The sequence below is a fragment of the Alternaria viburni genome, assembly GCF_023758015.1.
Source record: "Alternaria viburni strain BMP 2772 chromosome Unknown scaffold_41, whole genome shotgun sequence".
NCBI lineage: Eukaryota > Fungi > Ascomycota > Dothideomycetes > Pleosporales > Pleosporaceae > Alternaria > Alternaria viburni.
This window is the reverse complement of record NW_026055810.1, coordinates 75,848-95,774: the sequence shown is the minus strand read 5'-3', so window position 1 is coordinate 95,774 and position 19,927 is coordinate 75,848. Positions and strand designations below refer to the sequence as shown.

The window sequence follows — 19,927 nt, the reverse complement described above, 5'->3', positions numbered from 1 at the left end:
GTAGCCTTTATAATCAAGTGCAGCTGGTGCTCGCGACAGTAAGGTCTTGATGTGTGTGTGTGAGGCCTACATGCATCTTTAGTGAGTCAAAAGAATACGGCATGCGCAGATGTAGGCATCAAGAGTATACTTGCATAGGACTTCAAGGCTATGAAAATCGTGCGTATACGTCAGATAAGCCATCTCCCACAGATCGATCGTGCAATGTCGTAGCCTGGTGTTCGCGAGGGTAAAGTCTTGGCATTTCTCGGGGCTTCAGACGCGTCTAGGCCACTACTATCCTACCAAGTCGAAGGAGGCATCGCGGAAAAAGCATTGCATCGATTCCCAATAATAGGCACCGTTGGACTCGTGGATGCACTCGTGATGACTGGTGATAGACGCGTCGTCCTATTTGGAGAGCGCTCTTTGTCTTTGGTGGCATGTTTGAGGTAGTGGCAGTCGCGCTAGTATGGTGGCTGAGAGGTATAAAGATGGCCGCCCCTCGCTCCCAAATATTTGGGGGAAACCGAGCCGCGACGCCATACGTCAACCCCAGTCGCGCAGCAACTCACCACCGAATACACGAAATAAACTGAACACCCTAGGGCCTACATTGACGCCAGATCTTGCAATCTACTTGCGCTATCGTAGTGTAGTCTGCAAACCTATTCAGGTTTCTACTTCTCCGAGGTCTCACCCACGCTCCGCCTAGCCCGTCGCACCACATCTGGAAACTACACCTTCACTCCCAACTTAATTCCAGCACGTTGACGCCAGACGTCATAGCGCATCGCGACGGCGACCAAGCTTCCACTCACCACTCCTCGCCGCGGGAGTGCCGAATGCGCCGAGCCGAAGCACAACGCGCCCACGTCCAACACCATCACGTCGCCAGTCGCATGGGCTGCCTCACCTCGGCATGAAGATCGTTTCGCCTCGGGATCTCAGCTATCCCGTCACCGTCATCGACCTCCTTAAGAAGCGCGACGATGACGTCCAGCGGTCGGGCAAGCTGTTCAACTACAGCTATGACAGTCGCGTCACCGAGGGCGACAAGTGGGGAGGCGAGAAGACGGTCATGAAGAAGTTCAGGCAGACTTTTGCCGCGAGCACAGAGGGAAAGATCACGCGCTGGTTCATCAAGCCCGGCACTGTCATTGAGCGATACGGGTAGGCCTACCGCGCGCCTGCTGCGCGCGCAACATGCTAACACGCCCGCAGAACTCCGCTCCTCGAGATTGAAGAGCCATGCACGCACGAGACACAGTTTGGCGGCCTCTGCGTCGACTGCGGCCGCGACATGACGCAGGTCGACTACCTCACCAAGGAGCTCGATGTCGGACGCGCGACGGTCAACATGGCGCACGACAACACGGCGCTCCTCGTCAGTCATAAAGAGGCGGTAGCGGCAGAGGAGGACGCCAAGAAGCGCCTGTTAAGCGCGCGCAAGCTGACCCTCATTGTCGATCTGGACCAGACCGTCATCCACACCACCTGCGAGCGCACCATTGCCGAATGGAAAGCCGACCCCGAGAACCCGAACCACGATGCCGTCAAAGACGTACAAGGCTTCCAGTTGGCCGACGACAATGTCTCCAACGTGGCTGCAAACTGGTACTATGTCAAGATGCGCCCAGGCCTCAAGGACTTCTTCGACCGAGTCTCGAAGCTCTACGAGATGCACGTCTACACAATGGCCACCCGAGCGTATGCGCAAGCCGTCGCAAAGATCATCGATCCCGAGCGCAAGTACTTTGGCGACCGCATCCTCAGCCGCGACGAGAACTACACAGACAAGCTAAAGAGTCTGACGCGGCTCTTCTACCAGAACACGGCCATGTGCGTTATCATTGACGACCGAGCAGACGTCTGGCAATACAGCCCGCACCTCGTCCGCGTGCCCGTATTCAACTTCTTCCCTGGTGCTGGAGATATCAACGCAAGTTTCCTCCCTAAGCAGCAGGAGCTTGTGTCATTCGCAAAGGACAAATCGCCCCCGACCCCGAAGAAGGCCACGACTGAAGTTGCGACCACGAACGTTGTCTCCGTCCCAGGCAAGCCGCTCGAGACCACGACCGAAACCACGAATGGTGATTTGAACGAACTGGGACAGCAGCTCATATCATTAGCAGCAACTGAAGATTTAGAGGAGCAGGCCAAAGAGCAGGAGAAGCTCATCATCGCACAACAAACAGAGCGGCCTCTGCTACAGCAACAGCTCATGCAGGATAGGGAGGATGAAGAGACACCTGCCGAAGCTGAACCTCGCGACTCACGACCGGTCGAACAACCCAAGGTCCGACACAGCATCCTCAACGACGACGACAGAGGGCTTGACGTCATCGAACACAATCTCAACCTCGTCCACCGCACATTCTACGATGAATACAGGAAGGCCAAGAAGGTGCCAACAGGCGGTCGTGTGGCTGAGCTCAAGGGCGAGAAGAGCCCAAAGAAGCGCTCCATGGAAGAAGACGTCATTCCTGATGTCGCCGAGATTATGCCGCGCATCAAGAGCGAGGTGCTCGACGGTGCGGTGGTTGTCTTTTCTGGTATCATTCCGCTTGGTGTGGATGTCCTAACGTAAGTACTCGACAGCGAAGTCGCAGAGCGCAGCTAACCCTCCCCAGATCGGACTTCGCACTATGGATCGGAAGCTTTGGCGCAGAAGTTACCACGAACGTTACCCGGCGAACGACCCACGTAATCGCCAACCCCGATCGAAAGACGACGAAAGTAAAGCGAGCCGCCCGATACCCCCACATCAAGATCGTGAACCCGGAATGGATGTTCCAATGCTGCACCAGATGGGAGCATGTAGACGAGACACCCTACATAATCGAGACCGATGCGGCGGAGCGAGGCGGCTCACCCATCGCCGACCTGGAAGATGAGAGCATCGACGGAACAGGGGATGAAGCCGCGGACAATGCGTCTCCAGTAGTCGAAATGTCGAATGACGACTGGGCGCAGCTCGACGACGAGCTTGCTGATTTCATGAACGAAACCGACACAGACGGCGGCGGCAGCGAATCAGATTCCGACAGCGTCCGCTCAGATAACAGCACAGCATCAGATACCCAACAACAAGCCGCCAAGAAGAAGCGGAAACGCACAAACTCCACCGACGTCAGCGAGACGGAGGAAAGCGATAGTAGCGTCAACAGCACCACCTCGCGCCTCCAACGGCGGAAGAAACGTACCATGGAGCGAGTGACGTCACTCACAAACGTTGTTACCGCGGACAAATCTGGTCTACCCAGCCCGGAAACCACGGGGCCGGAAGAAGACCAGGGAGACGTCGATGGTGACGACGAGGAGATGAAGAATCCCGAGGCAAATGGGACGACGGCGCCAGATCTCCAAGACGACTATGACGATGGTCTTGAAGCGGAGTTATTGGCTGGCTTCGGGGATAGTGATGGTGAGGAGTAGTACTTCACCCGTCGACCTAGGAACGCTGAACACCATGGAAGCTACATCACCATTTAGTTTTGTAGCTTCAGTTACTCTATCCTGGTGTAGTCTGCAGACCTGTTCATCCTTTTCCGCATACAAGGTGACTGGCTCTATGTCTTCTCCACACGCACGGGTAAGATTTTTTTGATGTAAGAGGGTGTGTGTGGCTTGCGATCTTCAAGTATCTGTCTACTTATCTGCATAGCGAGGTGTTTTTGGCTGTTTGGCGTTGCTTATTACTTTATATATATGGTTATAGTTGGGGAAACGCTCGCTTTTGGGTGGCGAGGGGTTGGGGTTGGGGTGGTGCTTCATGGGGAATTGGGACTGGCTAGAGGGAGAGAGAGGCAGAGGGAGAGAAGCTGCTGTAGGCGAAATGCAATGATTGAACACCCTGGAGCCTATGCTTTGTATGATTTTGTCTTGATGTAGGCTGGGGACTTCATACCATGTCTTGTTACGGAAGGGACTGTTGAAGTGATATTACATTGCGCTCGTCTTGAGACTGCTGATTGATTGCCGACTCCTGCTCTACTGCGCTCATACACCACACTTTCCCGCTCGTGACTTCCCACGCGACGTCGGTTATCATGAGTGGCGGCGGCGGTGGCGGAGCAGGAAATCACAATAACCATATAACACACCAAGCCCAGCATTCGGGAAAGATCCTCACTTCCTTCTGAAATACAAAGCGCATCATTGGCGTTTCTCAGCGTTACCCCGAGTTGAGCATCCTTTATAATGCTTCGTTTGGAAGTAATAATGTTCGCCTTGATGTTCGCCTTGCACAGCCCCTGACTCCGCCCACGGGTTGATTGTCCGGGTAAATCCATGGATGGTGGGTGTGGTGTGCATCGCTTAGGAGTTTGGAAGGATTCAAGCTTGGAAGGGGGATATAAGCTTTTGGGGTTCTGCTTGTTTTTGAGGATTGGAGTGTAGGGACTTTTGAGGAGATATTGTGCAGTACACATCGCGACTATCTCACAAACTATATCTAGTTACCTACCTACCTACACTCTTCACACAGAACCCACTATCAAGCTCACCTCTACGCGCCTCCCATCCCCTTATCATTATACCAAAACCCAAACACTCACCCAACACCCTTCCACACCCACCCAAAATGGGCTGCATGACCTCCTCCCTCTCGCCCAAAAACCCCCACTCAGAGCAATGGGCTCCCCACCCCGACACCACCAACGCGAATCCTGCTACGAACGGACAAGGTTCAGATGACGATGAAGAGGGCCCAAAGAAATACGATCCTGCGGCTGCGGGGAGGGAGATGGCTAAGACGGGGAGGACGGCGGGAGGCATGGCGTATGCGGCGATGGGGTCGGAGGCGTATGGAGGGCCTGTTGCTGGGTAGAGGGTGGGGGGGAGGGAAGGGGGAGGTGGAGGTGGATATGGAATCTGTTGCTTGTATACGATGACTATCTTTTTAGACTATCACCCGGGCACCTACGATCGGTTTGTTCATGCGTTTGTGGATTGCGATATATCACCCTGATGTACTACGGTAGCTTGTTGCTTTATTCTGGTGATGGTGGAACGTGTTTGTAGATGCCTGGCGTTTCTAACAGCGGGTAGCTGATTAAACAACGAATGTATGAATGCGGAAAGTCATGCTTTGAGGCACGTGAAATGCATGCATGGAGGTGACGTAGCTGTCAATGTTGAAACTGACGTCCAGGTTCAACGAGAAAGTAGGAGAATGTCTTAGACTGTTGGGGCGATCGATTGCATTGCGAGCGAGCTGTCATCCAAACCACTCCCCTCTCCCTGTTCCCCACCTCGCTCCAATTACAACCAGCCAGCGCTGCACACGCGTTCACAGCCCAAGCTTACCCCAGTTTGTCGCTTAGGTTAGCGCTATTCACCTCCCGCGTGGACCCTTGTTCTTGGGCGGAGCTACATCGGTGGGTGGGTCTTTGGCGGGACACAAGTGAGGCTGAACCTACGAAGGGCTGCTTGCCTGCGCGCTTACTTCCTTTTTCCTGCCCCATCAACCCTTCCGCTCCTACTCCACTTTTACCGGTCAGTTTGCCGGACGTATTGCGATCGACTGCAGCTGCGTATCTTGCGGGCGATTAGGCAGCAGAGGAGAAGAAAGACTTCAGAAAGACTTACGTAGACGGCCGCGCATATCGATAAGGTGACGAGCGAACTTGCTACCGGGTGCTCTTTGCGATATCTGGAGGGCGTCGAGGAAAAGCACATACGATGGCGCCGCGGTTGGCTTTTATGGACCTTTCGGTCGATCTGAAGACGTTGATAGTCCAGCATGTAAGTCTCTGGATTGATGGTGGGTTCAAAGTAGCAGAAGAAGCACCAGGCTGACACTACACCACACAGATCAACCGTCCAACCGACCTCAAGAACCTCTGCCTCACCTGCAAACAACTCCACGAGATCACCGTCCGCCAACTCTACTACGAAGTAACCCTTGACGTCGGTTCACCCCACGACACGCGCCTCGCAGCCTTCCTCAACCCCAAGAACATCGGCCTACAACATGTCCGGAAGCTGGACCTCTACCTTGCAGATGTCCTGGACAAATGCAATCAGCAGCAACAAGCCAACTTTGCCATTCGCATGATCTTGGAGTTGCTACCGGAGAACCAACTGGAGAAGTTCTCGTGGCACCCGTGGTCGCCGTTTTCCGGAGACAACCTGGTGTTGCTGTACAAGAAGCAGAAGCGCATGCGGTGGATGGAAAGCATTTCGCTGGATCGCAATGTTCTGCCAGAACTACAGAAGCTGCCGAATATCGAGACGTGCTTCCAGGAAGTACGGAAGCTTGGCCTATACCCAGACTCTCGCGAGGTCCTGGACTTTTGTCACTTCTTGCTGAAGAACGTGGCTGGGCGCAAGCTGGAGAAGATTACGCTGCATGCGAGCTTTGATGAGATGGATCCGACCGTCACTATGCGCGAGCTGAACGATACGGTCAATGCACCTGGACTCATTACTTCGACCATGTTCAGCCATATGCAGCCGTTCGCAAAGTGCACGCCGATCACACTCAATGAAATCACGCTACAAAAGTTACACCTGCGCTATGCTTCGGAAACATACTGCAAGCTGATTGACTTCCGGTCAATCAAGAGCATCCGCATCTTCGGCTGTTCTGGTGCTGATGCCCTGTTCGCGGAACTCAGCAAAAGCTCGAAGCTGCCCGACAAGCTGGAGACACTGGAGTTCAAACACGACGATAACGCAGAGAACGACGGCTTGGGCGCTATCGACGGCTTCCTCGTTCTCGTCTCGGGTATCGAGACGCTCACTCTTGACCTCACATACGTCAAGGCCTTACCAGCCGCCGCCGGCATCGTGCGCCACAGCAAAACACTCAAAAGCCTCAACGTACACGCCAGCACCGGCCCCGACAGCTGCGACGAAGAGCTCGTCTACGACTACGCCTCCTTCTCACAAATCTGCAAAGACTGCACACTACTTGAGCAGATCTCCGTTGCCTTTCCCGGCGTGAGCGTCATCCGCAGCAAGAACGACAGCTTCGTCAACTTCGAGAACTGTCTTGGCGACTTGCGCAATCTAGCGACTCTCAACATTACTACCTGGCCTACCAACAGCCCTTCATCGACTAAACTACCGCGCAAGATCTACGAACACTTGCTGGCTGGTTTGGCACAACAGGGCTTCGACCGCAGCGCCGCTCATGCGAAGGAGAAGGAGAGGAGTTCGAAGTTGGGTATCATCGCGTTTGGCTCGTCGGATAAAGTGTATGACCGTGAGGATAGCCAGAACCAGATAAGTACGTATCAACCTCGAAGCTTACACAACACCTTTACTAACTCGCCCATATAGTCTTTGTCAAAGGCCGTCAAATCGATCCACTCGGAAATGAAACCTCGACGGCAGTGCAGATTGGATGGTGTTTGCGCAAATTTATCGACGCGGGTTCCAAGTCGGATATTCTGGATTTCTCGTTGTCGCGTAGTTCGCGGCCGCCAACGAGGAGCTCGCCGGATAGCGATGATAGCGATTGACAGGGGGATGAGGTTGTCGAATGGGGGCAACCTGATGGGGATGATGGATGGTAGTGGTGTGGAGAGTGGTGGCGATGGGGGGTTAATGTTAAGAGGAACTGGATTATACGGCGGGTTGAGATGTTAGAGGCATGGTGATGCGAGCATATATACCAATTTGAAGGGATTAGCGGGCGTTGATACAGAAAGTCATTCTTTTTATCGATGTCGTCTCCGGTCCATATGTCAAATCTGAGCAAAATGAACGCGTCCATGACATGTTTGTCTACGCGATTCGTTCATCGGACGAACATGCGTTCGTGGATCTCGGAGTATACTCCTTTCGATAAGATCGACCCGCTAGGAGATTATCTGAATTGCGTCATTATCGGAAATGAAATCTGGACATGACATTATAACAACAGGTCTACGTTCATGCAGAAATGAGCACCATCACGCGTGGTGTAACGAGACTGGGGGTCCTGGAGAAGATGTTTTCGTCCTGCGGATCGTGCCTGCCCTAATATGATCTGTAGCTTGAAACAGCCTCTGAATTTTCATGCCATGAGCATGCAATGTCTAGCACCCACTCTAAATCGTCCACGTCTTCCCATTGCTAGCATCTGGTCTTGTTACACTCAATCGCACACCGCGAGCGGTCTCAGGCCATCTCTCCTTGTCCCTGTACCCATCTAACCGTGTCGGTAATTGCCGCGTCTGATCGGACCGCGAAACCTGTATGCAAGTAAGCCTACTAGAAACTCTACTAGACCTGTCACGTTCGGCCAGGCAGTTGATCGCGCCCTATCGTCTTGATACATCTGGAAGCTACCGAGCAGTTGTTTGTTTAACCGGAAGCTAACGGGACATCAGCCAACGTCCTTCCCTCGTCACGGTAGAACTGCGGCTACGCCATGACTTCTTCTCCGCATGCGTCGCAGTATCCTGCACCACCAGACGGCCAGGACCCGCATAATTACACGCCCTTGTATCCCAACGGGCAGGTTCTCGACGGTCAGGCACCGTCGTCGCGCATAGCCTACCCGCAAGAAGCCGCATACCCGAAGCTCGAGAATATCAACGAGGTGCTCCAGGCCCAGCAGGCTCTCCAAGCGAACCATGCCTTGAATCCTCCGCTGCCGCAGCAGTCCAAGCCGAACCGCCTGCGCAAAGCTTGTGATTCGTGCAGCATTCGCAAAGTCAAGGTGGGCGCATTCAGTCATAATACTATGATAGACACTGACATCCGTAGTGCGACGAATCGGGCCCGCCGTGTAGAGCTTGCCTCGCGCTGGAGATTCCATGTACCTTTGAGCGCCCGAGCCGACGACGCGGACCGCCCAATAGGCATGCAGAAGCGATCAAGAAGCGCAGGATAGGCGACCTGGACTCCGAGTCGTCGACGCCGCAGTCTCCTACCAATGCCGCCCATGCGCTGGCGCAACTGCAGTCGTCGCATCCAGCCCAGCTCTCTGCCGAAGAGATATGCGCCCTGCCCACCCTGAACGCCCTCATCGACGACTTCTTCACATTCATACATCCGCTATGTCCCTTTCCGCACGAGCCGTCGTTCCGCGAAGCATGGGGGCATAGGGAGGACCTGACGAATCCCTCCTTCCTTGCCCTGCTGGCGTCCATGATCGCGGTCCTCGTCGCGTCTTTCCCTCGAAAACCACGCCTCCATCTCAACACACAGACGCGACGCGAGTACCCAAACCACCTCTCCCTCGTCGACAAGTGCCGCGACGTGTGCGCGCGGGCGCGAGGGCCTGGCTATCTCGACCGCCCGTCTCTGAACGTGTACGACGCGTGTACCAGCTACTTCCTCGGCTTGACCGGAGCCTACGTATTCCAATGGCGGCAACTGCGACTGTACCTGGCCGAGTGCCTGACCATCATACGCTCCCTGGGTCTCCATAAACCCGAGGCTCAGGGCTATACCTATCTTGGTGGCATGCCGAGTGCGTGGGGCTCCAACGGACCGAACCACGATGGCTCGAGAGAGTTCAAAGTAGACTACATCACCGAGGAGATTGGTCGGCGCGTCTTCTGGACGGTTTTTGTGGGTGTGCGGTACGTTTGGGCATTCTCGCAGTGTCGACCATGACTGACTTTGACAGGACCATACAACAGCTCGGCGCTTCTTTCGGAGAGCTGATGATTGCGCCTGCAACGCCTACCGAGCCTCTACCACCACTCCCGCGAGAAGTCGACGATGTACACATCTTCCCAAATGAGATACAACCGCAGCGCGAAGGGGTCGTCTCCATGCTCACTGGGTTCAATATCAACGTGCGCATCTTCCTGTCATACTCATCGCTAGCGACGGCGGAGATGGCATTCGGCATTGATGAGATATTCGACTGGGATCGACAACAACAGATCTTCGCACAAAGCCTGCAGCGCTGTCGGCAGATCCTGGACAGCCTACCAGAGGTGCTCAAAGTCCGGCCAAAGTCTAGCAGCAATAATGGGCTCGAACAGCAGAAACCCTACTACCCGCCCATGCCAGAATACTCTGGGATGCGAGACCCTGCCATGGACACACATCACAAACCGGAAGCGCACGAATTGCGACGCTACGAGATCCAGAAAGCGAACATTTACGCCAGCCATCTGTCCACTCGCTCGCACCTCGTGGAAAAGTACTTCCTTCAACTGGATAAGTATCAGCGATCGAAGGGCCAAGCTGGTGCGCAAAATACGTCCAACGTCCTCGCAGCAGGAATCGACAGGTTTGTATCCGGCACAACAACCGACGCCGACGCGCTCGAAAAGGCAATGTCCGAAGAGCGCGAACAAGTGGTCAAAGACCTCCTCGTGGTCCTGGGCAGCATCGACATGGTCAACATGGAGCCCAACGGCGACTCCTTTGTAAGTCTCTACGTTTACTTGCAAAACTCAGATTTCCTCTACCCCGTCCATGAGATTGACGACTACGTCATCTCCATGTCGACACGTGATTTCTTCCGCCCAAACACAATCAGCCCGATCGCAAGCTTACGGTTCATGTCGACACAGACGCAGAAGATTCGCTCGATTGCTAGTACCTTGCTTGAGGTGCCCAAGGAGAGAAGGGGGAGTGTGGCGTTGCAGCATCAGGATTACCTTTACAAGTTTCTTGATATTCTGAGTAAGTTGGAGAGGGTGAGTCCCGAGGCGAGTGATCCGAGTGGCGCGCTGGATGAGGAGAGTGAGTTGAGGCTTTGGGCGGATTTGAGGGATCATCAGTTGAGGTTTCAGGAGCAGGGGGGTGTTTATGGGTTTTCGTGAGGGAGAGACATGGATGAGGTTTACGACAGCGCTGGTCTTTGATGAGGAACGACGAGATCGCATGGGAGTATGCCCGTGTCGATGGTTGCTCAAAAAGCGCAAGGTAATACTGAGCACCAGCTCGAACGGATGGAACGTAGCCACAGCGTCGTGTCTATCCTCGGATTGAGATTCGTGTCGGGATGATTTGAGGAAGAGATGTAACAGTAGGAAGTGTCATTGCTATCTTGTCGCAGTCATTGTTCGATATAGTCAGAGATATGTTGGCACGAGAGCCTCGTCGCACTCATTCTAATCACAAGCCAGTCCCAGCATCCCAGTCCACACAAAGTCGAAATTGATCATGCATCATGAGTCTATCCAGGTATACAATATATGTACAAGTCCCTCTCCACTCAACACGTAAATGCCCTCAGAGTATGCCACATGCCCAAGCCTCATTCCAAAGCTCCTGTTCCATGCAAGATTTCTTGCTGACTTCAGTGCTCTTTCATCTTTCCAGCCCTCCACAATCCCCACCTCTTCCCATCCCTTCCTCCCCCATCTACGGCACAACCACCACCCCAATACTCCCCGCCTGCCCCACCACACTCCTCGCCACACCCTCCAAGCTCAACCCACTCAACCTCGTCTCGCCATGCTTAATCTTCGCAATCTCATACACATGCTTCAGACTCACAGTCCCCACCGTCCCCTTCACCGCATTGCCCACCGTCGGACTGCTCGTGCTCGTCTTTCCTTTTTGCCCGTCGTGGTTGTTCATAGGCCCGGGCACGTTTCCGGCTCCTCTTATCTTGTTCTTGGTGGGGAGCACGCCGGCGGCGGAGAGGAGGAGGGTTGCGGTCGGGGGTGTGCGCAGTTGGAAGTGGAAGGAGCGGTCGGGGCGGACGGTTATGCGTGCGGGGATGGGGGTCCCGGGGGTGTAGTGGGCGGTGCGGGCGTTGAACTCCTGTTTTATTATCAGTATACATGCATTGGGTATGCGACCATTGCGCTGAAGATATGCGACAGCCGGGGAATACGATGAGACGTACCTTGCAGAAATCCATGCTCTTCACACCTTTACTTCCCAGCGCAGGACCGACGGGCGGCGAGGGCGACGCCTGCCCTGCGCCTACGATCAATTTGACGATTTGGTCTTTTGCTATTGCTTTTCGCGCCATGGTGTGTGGGGGTGTGGTTTGCGTTTGGGGTGGGCGCTGGGGAATTTGCGGAGATGGCCTCGGAGGTGTCGGTCACAGGGTTTTTCGGGATGTGGAAAGGTGGGGGATTGACGCGTTGGATGTATGGAAATAATGGGAATGCGATCAGGAAGTGATGGAGATGCCAATTCTAGGTATGAAAGAGATTCTGGATGTTGGTGGGATGACGATGCTGCCTGTCGTGCCACGTGACGACGTGATGGAGCTAATAATCTACGCGTCGCAATTCCGCCACCTGCGAGCACTGATCAGCATTCCCGCACGACACTCCCTTTCCTCCCATCTCCCACCACATCGACCCGATATAGGCTGCCAAACCTCACAGTGCCTACCAGAAGTGTCAATTCTTCATGCATCGACCAAAGACTCTCGCAGCAGGCGAGGCCACACCGGCGAAGCCCGCGGCGCGTCTTTATGGTGGCACTCCACAGTCAACCGAACGTCTTATCAAGCCCTTCCGCTGTCCCGGCTCAGCAACAGTATCCAGTGTCTCAACGAAGCCTGCAAGGAAGAGAAGGAAGGTCGACTACTCCGGTGCTGGAGGCGAAGATGGAGAGAGCGATAAGCCATACTCAAATGAAGACCGATTAGCCCTCGCCACACGAGACGCAAACCGATTTCCCGTCTTCAAGCCAAAAGACAAAGACACCGCATTCAGAACCAAGTTCATCGTTCCTTTAGTCAACAAGGATGTTGGAGCCTACAACCCGAATCGACCGGCACCGCTGCTTGGTATGCGAACCGGAACTGTTTTTGTTGCGCGACCACTGCACGACCCCAGCGGAGAGTTCGCGATAGTACTCTACGACCCCACAGTCGACGACAAGCCGATACCGAAGGAAGAGGCCGAACCCAAGCTGAGTCAGACAGAGAAGAAGGAGATGGAGGCGCCGCTGGTACACAAGAGTTTGGCGGAGATACTGGGGTTGAAGAAGAAGGTGGACAACGAGCGGCCGCGCGTGCCAGTCGTCATAGACCCGAGACTTGCGAAGGTTCTGCGACCGCATCAAGTCGAGGGTGTGAAGTTCTTGTATCGCGCGACGACGGGTATGATCGATCCGAAGGCGAACGGGTGCATCATGGCAGACGAGATGGGTCTCGGAAAGACGCTACAGTGTATCGCGCTTATGTGGACGCTGTTGAAGCAGTCGCCCGATGCTGGCAAGTCGACGATACAAAAGTGCGTCATCGCTTGCCCGTCGAGTTTAGTGAGGAACTGGGCGAACGAGCTTATCAAGTGGCTTGGGAAGGACGCCGTCACACCCTTCGCGATCGACGGAAAGGCGTCGAAAGAGGAGCTGATCCAGCAAATACGGCAATGGTCGATCGCATCTGGACGCGCAGTCGTCAGACCTGTCCTCATTGTGTCATACGAAACCCTGCGACTCTACGCCGACGAGTTTGGACAGACACCTATCGGGTTAATGCTTTGTGACGAAGGCCATCGACTCAAGAACGGTGACAGTTTGACATTTACCGCGCTCAACAACCTGAACGTACAGAGGAGAGTTATCCTTTCCGGTACACCCATCCAGAACGATCTGTCAGAGTACTTCGCGCTACTCAACTTCGCCAACCCCAACTACCTTGGCACGCGCATGGAGTTCCGCAAGCATTATGAGATCCCTATCTTGAAGGGTCGCGACGCGAACGGAACGGATGCGGACATTAAGAAGGGTACTGAGCGCCTCACCGAGCTTCTCGGGCTTGTCAACAAGTTCATCATTCGGCGAACCAACGACATTCTCTCCAAGTACCTACCAGTCAAGTACGAGCACGTCGTATTCTGCAACCTTGCACCGTTCCAGAAGGACCTCTACAATCACTTCATCAAGTCACCCGATGTCCAGAGTCTACTTCGCGGCAAAGGTTCGCAGCCGCTCAAGGTCATTGGCATGCTCAAGAAGCTCTGCAACCACCCCGACCTACTCAACCTACCAGAAGACTTGCCAGGGTGTGAAGACAAGCTACCGGAAGACTTTGTACAAAAGGACGCGCGAGGCAGAGATCGCGAGGTCAAGACATGGTACTCCGGCAAGATGGCAGTCTTGGATCGCATGCTGGCTCGCATCCGCGCCGAAACCAACGACAAAATCGTCCTCATTTCCAACTACACGCAAACCCTCGACATCTTCGCCATGCTATGCCGCTCACGCGGCTACGGCTGCTTCCGTCTCGACGGCACCATGAACGTGAGCAAGCGCCAAAAGCTCGTCGACAAATTCAACGACCCCGAAAGCCCCGAGTTCGTCTTCCTCCTCTCCTCCAAAGCCGGTGGCTGCGGTCTCAATCTCATCGGCGCGAACCGCCTCGTCCTCTTTGACCCTGATTGGAACCCCGCTGCTGACCAGCAAGCCCTTGCGCGTGTGTGGCGTGACGGGCAGAAGAAAGATTGTTTCGTGTACCGCTTCATCACCACAGGCACTATCGAAGAGAAGGTCTTCCAACGCCAGTCCCACAAACAGTCTTTATCGTCTTGTGTCGTCGACAGCGCGGAGGATGTGGAACGCCATTTCTCACTCGATTCGCTTCGCGAGTTGTTCCAGTACCGCGACAATACTACGAGTGACACACACGACACGTTCAAGTGTAAGCGCTGTAGGAAGGAAGATGGGAGACAAGTCGCGAAAGCGCCTGCGATGCTTTACGGTGATACGAGCACGTGGAACCACTTTGTTAATGATGGCGAGAGTGGGCCATTGGGCAAGATTCAGGATTTGTTGTTGAGGCAGGAGACGGGCGATGGGTTGAGGGATGTTAGTGCTGTGTTTCAGTATATTAGTCATTGAGTGGGTGGTATGGTGTGGGTGTGGGATGAAGGTGCTGATGAGCAGGATGGGGGTGTTGTCAGCATGTGTCGTTTGCATAGAGTTTTTTTTTCGAAGTTTTCAGCGTTCATGAAGCGTGGTGTTAAGATGGGCGGCGCTGGGTAGTGGGTTATGATAATGAAATATGATATCTTTACTTTGGCATGATTTGGTCACTGCGCTTTTTGCATCTCATGTCGCTCATGTTGATATCGAGCATACGCACTTTGCAAGCAAGCATCGCGGTTGCCGAAACCTACCTGTCGCCCTATGATCATGACGCACATCCATGGATTCGCCTATCTCGATGTGCCCATATTCCTAAAGCGAACATGTCGTGTAATCGCTGTTGCCTCATTTGCGAGAAAGCGTTCCAAGTTGCGTCATGTTGTTTGAAGTAATGACTCTTGGAACATGTCGTGTAATCGCTGTTGCTCCATTCGCGAGAACGCGTTGCGTCATGCTCTTTGAAACAATGACGGAGTCACATGAGATGAAGTGATCGAGGTGGTTGGTGCGGCCAACTGTGGATGTTGATTTGCAATCCGCGGTCCTTGGCGTGGTGGTTTCTTGGTTGGGAGGGAAGTTGCGACTTGATGTTGGGGCTGGATGGCAGGTATTGGGTACAGAGTAAAACGGCGGAGGGTTCATACTCTTCCATGTATGTCGGTCGCTTCTTTGTTTGAGTCGCAGATGGTCATGCGCTTCAACAAAGGATGCCGAAGGCAACGTGGGAAGCTCAAGAGCATGTGCCATTATGTGCCGGAGTACTATTCAGCACTGTGAGTATGATATCGTTAGCGGGTATGGCACACTTCTCCGGAACCTATAGATCGAGTGCCCTGCCTGTAGCAGACCCATGGTGTTCGCTCCATTCATCCCAGGCACAGTACCAAAGTCTGCGATGACTTTCATGCTGATACGTGCCGCACTCTCAGCATGCACAATATTTCCAGTCCATGCCTACCATCAGTACCGTTCATACGCAAACTCACCTATCACCACCACTGCGTTGTTCTCTCGTCTCCACTTTTACTATCACCGTTCCTTCTCTTCGTCGTGGCTGCCTATGACGTAGCCCCACTCTTGTGACTCTTTTACACCCGCCCGAGCATGCTTCAGCCAACTCACCTCTCATCTCTCATCCATGGTTCCATCGGTACCACTGCCTCTTACCTACCAGGCTGCTGTCCACGCTAGTCTCTGAGACGCCGCCTGGGCATATATCAGGCTCCTCCCCGTCCTCCTTCTTCCTCTCAACTTCCATCATCCCACTGTGTGAAGACCAGCACCTGGAAAGCGCCTACCCTGAGGCTACAAGAACTTTTCATCTGACGAACCAACGAAACGTACGGCGTTGTATCCTCCAGGCTCAAGTTTTGTCTCCATCTTGCTGCGAACAAGTTGAGGATTTCACGAACTTTTCATCTGACGAACCAACGAAACATACGACGTTGTATCCTCCAGGCTCAGGTTTTGTCTTCATCTTGTTGCGGACAAGCCTCGTTGTAGTCGGCAACCGCCCGAAGTTTCCATCCCGCTAGCTAGCTCGCGCCACCTGGTCCGAGCTCCAACATTTCGTAGTCGAGCTCCACCATCCGAGTGAACCCTCGACGCCCACAAACCTCGCGCGCACACGCATACCATACCCTCGACTCGACACCACGCTCCCGCCGAATCGCGCGACCGCCAACACACTCGAACTACCGCACATCATGGATTCCAAGCGCCGCAAGACCGGCGACCAGGATGTCAGCGCGTTGAGGTTGGCGTCGCGCCAGAAATACCTTGCCGAACGCGAAGCGCAACAACTCGCCCTACTCCGCCGCCAGGTCGCCGAAGAAGCAGAAGAGGAGGCGAGGCTGGGCAACAAGCTGAGCGAGAGAGAAAGAGCAGAGTTTAAGAAGAATCGTCAGACCCTGGAGCTGGCCGAGGCGCGCAATGCCATCGACGATTCCCGACTACAGGATGGCTTTCATTTTCAAACGGACTCGGATAACCCCCTCCTGGAGGGTACCGCGAGTAAAAACGACGTACTTTATCGTCGACACAACGACGCGTACGACTCCAGGCCTCAGCAAGATGTTCCAGATGCGTACACGTCAGGTCCACGTATTCCTCAGGACCAAGACTACGAATACGTTTTCGATACAGCTAATGAGGTGCGCTTCACAGCGGAGGATGTAGCTCGCATGGACCCTGCCAAGCAAGCTCTTGAAGCTCAACTCGATGCCGCGGAGAAGCGAGTTTTGTCAATCAAGGAAACCCGCGAATCCCTTCCAATCTTCAAGTATCGACAGGAGTTACTCGATGCTGTGGCCAACTACCAGACCCTCGTTATCGTTGGGGATACTGGGTCAGGAAAGAGTACGCAGACGCCCTTGTATCTTCAGGAAGCGGGCTACACAAAGGGGGGTGGGATGATCGCAATCACACAACCTCGACGAGTTGCGGCTATGAGCGTTGCCAAGCGCGTAGCAGAAGAGTTTGGCTGCAAGGTTGGCCACGAGGTCGGATACAGCATTCGTTTCGAAGATCAGACTGATCCGCAGAAAACGGTCCTGAAGTTTTGTACGGACGGAGTGTTGCTTCGTGAAATTCAAACCGATCCCCTTCTATCGAAGTATTCTGTAGTCATGATCGACGAGGCACACGAAAGGTCCATTGCTTCTGACCTTCTGCTTTGTCTTTGTCGCGAAGTTTGTCGAGCCAGACCGGAATTCAAGCTCCTCATCCTCTCTGCGACCATCAACGCCAGCAAGTTCTCCGAATACTTCGATGGCTGTCCCTCCTTCTACGTGGAAGGGAGAAATCACCCGATCGTAAGTTAAACTGTCGATTTACATATGAACATGTACTAATCTACCTTAGGACATCCGCTACACAATAGCTCCAGAAGCAAACTACCTAGCCGCAGCATGCACGACTGCTTTACAAGTCCATCTTGCAGCTGATCTGCCCGGGGATATCCTTATATTTCTTACTGGCGAAGAAGAGATCCTAGCTGCTGTCGAAAATCTCGAGACAACTATGAAGAAACTCGGGAACAGAGTTCCAGAGCTCATCGTGCGCCCCCTCTATAGCGCACTTTCTAGTGAGGCTCAAGCCAAGGTCTTCGAGGAAACGCCTCGTGGATCGAGGGCTTGCATCGTCTCAACGAATTTGGTAAGTTTACCCATGTACGAATGAAAGAAGAACATGTACTAATAATGTATGTCTAGGCTGAGACATCAATCACAATCAACGGCATCAAGCACGTTATCGACTGCGGATACGAGAAAGCCCAAAGTTACGACCCTGTCAGCAACGTTAGTTCGTTAGTTATCAGCCCCATTTCTAGAGCATCTGCGAACCAAAGAAGTGGTAGAGCTGGAAGAACATCACATGGTCAGTAACGCCCCTATATGAAATGCATTTGAGAAATATACTAATATCGTACGTTAGGTTATGCATACCGCCTGTACACGAAACACGCTTTCTACAACGAGCTCCCCGAGCAGACAGAGCCCGAGTTGCTCCGTAGCAACCTCGATAGTGTCATTTTGACCCTCAAAGCGCTGAACATTGACAACCTCCTCGAGTTCGAATTTTTGGATTCCCCACCAAGTTAGTAATATCCATGTACGAACTGTATGTGAGACAAGTACTGACATCTTTAGGTTCTTCTGTAATTCGATCCCTGGAACAGCTCTACAGTTTGGGCGCATTAGACTCGACCGGGAGGCTGACGCGACTGGGGCGGAGGATGGCAGAACTGCCGCTCGACATCAAGCTTTCGAAAGCTCTACTTGCGTCAGAACATTATAATTGTAGGGAGGAAGTGCTCAGCATCTCTGCTATGCTCTCCGAAAGTACCAGTCTGTTCATAAGGCCTCGAGACAAGAAGGTAGCAGCTGATGCAGCAAGAGCGAGGTTTGCGAGCACCGAGGGCGGCGATTTTATGACCTACCTCAACATTTGGAACCAGTACGAGGAAAGCGGCTTCGATAGTCGTTGGGCTACTGAGAATTTCCTCCAGTGGCGATGTCTCAGTCGGGCCAGGAACGTTCGCGATCAGCTCCAGAATCTTTGCGACCGCGTTGAAGTACCGTATTCGAGTTGTGGCAGCACAGATCACGTCGCAATCCGGAAGTGCATAACTTCGGCCTACTTCGTCAACGCTGCTAGGCTCGCGCGTGATGGGCTGAGTTATCGCACAGTATCGAACAACGGAATGACGGTGTTCATCCACCCCTCCTCAAGCTTGATCGAGAACCGGCCAAAATGGATTGTCTTCTTCGAAATCGTAGAGTCATCCAAGACTTACGTACGATCCGTCTTACCCATCCAACCAGAATGGCTGGTCGAGGTGGCACCTCACATGCACACTGAGAGCTCGATATCCAAGCTCGGCGACAACAAGAAGATGCCCAAGGCGACAGCGAAGATGCTCAAGGAAAGATAGAAGGGAGGCCATGAGTATCAGATGAGCGTCAACACGAGCATGACTTGGGGCGCGGCCCAAGTCTTTGGTATAGCAACTCAGAAGCATGCTGTGTAGAAGAGTTCGACTTACCATGTTTCACTTCCAACGGTGCGCTTTACAAACCAGGTCATTTTTCGACATGCGTGGTTTGTGGTACATAGCAACGTTTGCTATCCCGGAATGCCTTGCGCACAAGGCTGCGATGTTCATACGATACTGGTTTTGCGAGATCGAGGAAAAGGCGTTATAGGAGGAAGAAGGATGGTTTACTGTATTTGATATGATACCCCATTTCCTAATTGTTTGGTATGGCACCTTCGGCTTTTAGCGTAGCATAATGCATGGAAGACTTTAAGTGCAACAATATCTACATGTTGGTACCGTGAAATGCTCTGAACTCTCGTGTAGTTGCAGTTAAGAATGAATCTTAGGGCGGTTAACACAGGTGGAAACCGGCCGGGAGTACAAAGCATGCGTTTTAAGGTTGGTTATGCTGCATTTTCATAGTAAATAATAAACTTATGTACGTAGTGAAAGCAAGTAGCTGCGAATGCCTTGAAGCGTTGCGATGAGTTGAGGTATGTTTGGCTCTTGGTACGAGAATGCATCCAGCAATTTCGTTCTATTCGAAGATGTCAAGTTTACTTGATACCGCCTGGCTAGCCTATAACATCTAGATACTCTACTATGGCTTACATTGTATGCTTCAAACGGGTATATAGAAGTGAGTATTTATGCTTTAACCTTCGT

The 19,927-nt window shown here is 53.3% G+C and overlaps 5 protein-coding genes across 5 annotated transcripts; 4 read left to right on the top strand and 1 right to left on the bottom strand.

The window, feature by feature from the left end:
• Window positions 1–901: 901 nt before the first annotated feature.
• Window positions 902–3,417, top strand: J4E79_011407 (uncharacterized protein; the record flags this gene model as incomplete). Its single annotated transcript, XM_049360236.1, has 3 exons — window positions 902–1,152; window positions 1,204–2,565; window positions 2,613–3,417. The coding sequence occupies 3 exons, from the start codon at window positions 902–904 to the stop codon at window positions 3,415–3,417; spliced, it is 2,418 nt and encodes an 805-aa protein (XP_049205312.1).
• A 2,247-nt stretch (window positions 3,418–5,664) lies between these two features.
• J4E79_011406 (uncharacterized protein) lies at window positions 5,665–10,703 on the top strand (the record flags this gene model as incomplete). Its single annotated transcript, XM_049360235.1, has 6 exons — window positions 5,665–5,727; window positions 5,797–7,216; window positions 7,270–7,322; window positions 8,330–8,635; window positions 8,683–9,503; window positions 9,551–10,703. The coding sequence occupies 6 exons, from the start codon at window positions 5,665–5,667 to the stop codon at window positions 10,701–10,703; spliced, it is 3,816 nt and encodes a 1,271-aa protein (XP_049205311.1).
• Window positions 10,704–11,247: 544 nt separating this feature from the next.
• J4E79_011405 (uncharacterized protein) lies at window positions 11,248–11,866 on the bottom strand (the record flags this gene model as incomplete). Its single annotated transcript, XM_049360234.1, has 2 exons — window positions 11,248–11,652; window positions 11,738–11,866. 2 exons carry the CDS (start codon window positions 11,864–11,866, stop codon window positions 11,248–11,250), a joined length of 534 nt encoding a protein of 177 aa, XP_049205310.1.
• Window positions 11,867–12,255: 389 nt separating this feature from the next.
• Window positions 12,256–14,694, top strand: RHP54 (DNA repair protein rhp54; the record flags this gene model as incomplete). Its single annotated transcript, XM_049360233.1, has 1 exon — window positions 12,256–14,694. The coding sequence occupies one exon, from the start codon at window positions 12,256–12,258 to the stop codon at window positions 14,692–14,694; it is 2,439 nt and encodes an 812-aa protein (XP_049205309.1).
• A 1,733-nt stretch (window positions 14,695–16,427) lies between these two features.
• On the top strand, window positions 16,428–19,156 carry J4E79_011403 (uncharacterized protein; the record flags this gene model as incomplete). The annotated part of the gene is made up of 5 exons (XM_049360232.1): window positions 16,428–17,534; window positions 17,584–17,877; window positions 17,934–18,024; window positions 18,157–18,318; window positions 18,372–19,156. 5 exons carry the CDS (start codon window positions 16,428–16,430, stop codon window positions 19,154–19,156), a joined length of 2,439 nt encoding a protein of 812 aa, XP_049205308.1.
• Between the last annotated feature and the right edge of the window lie 771 nt (window positions 19,157–19,927).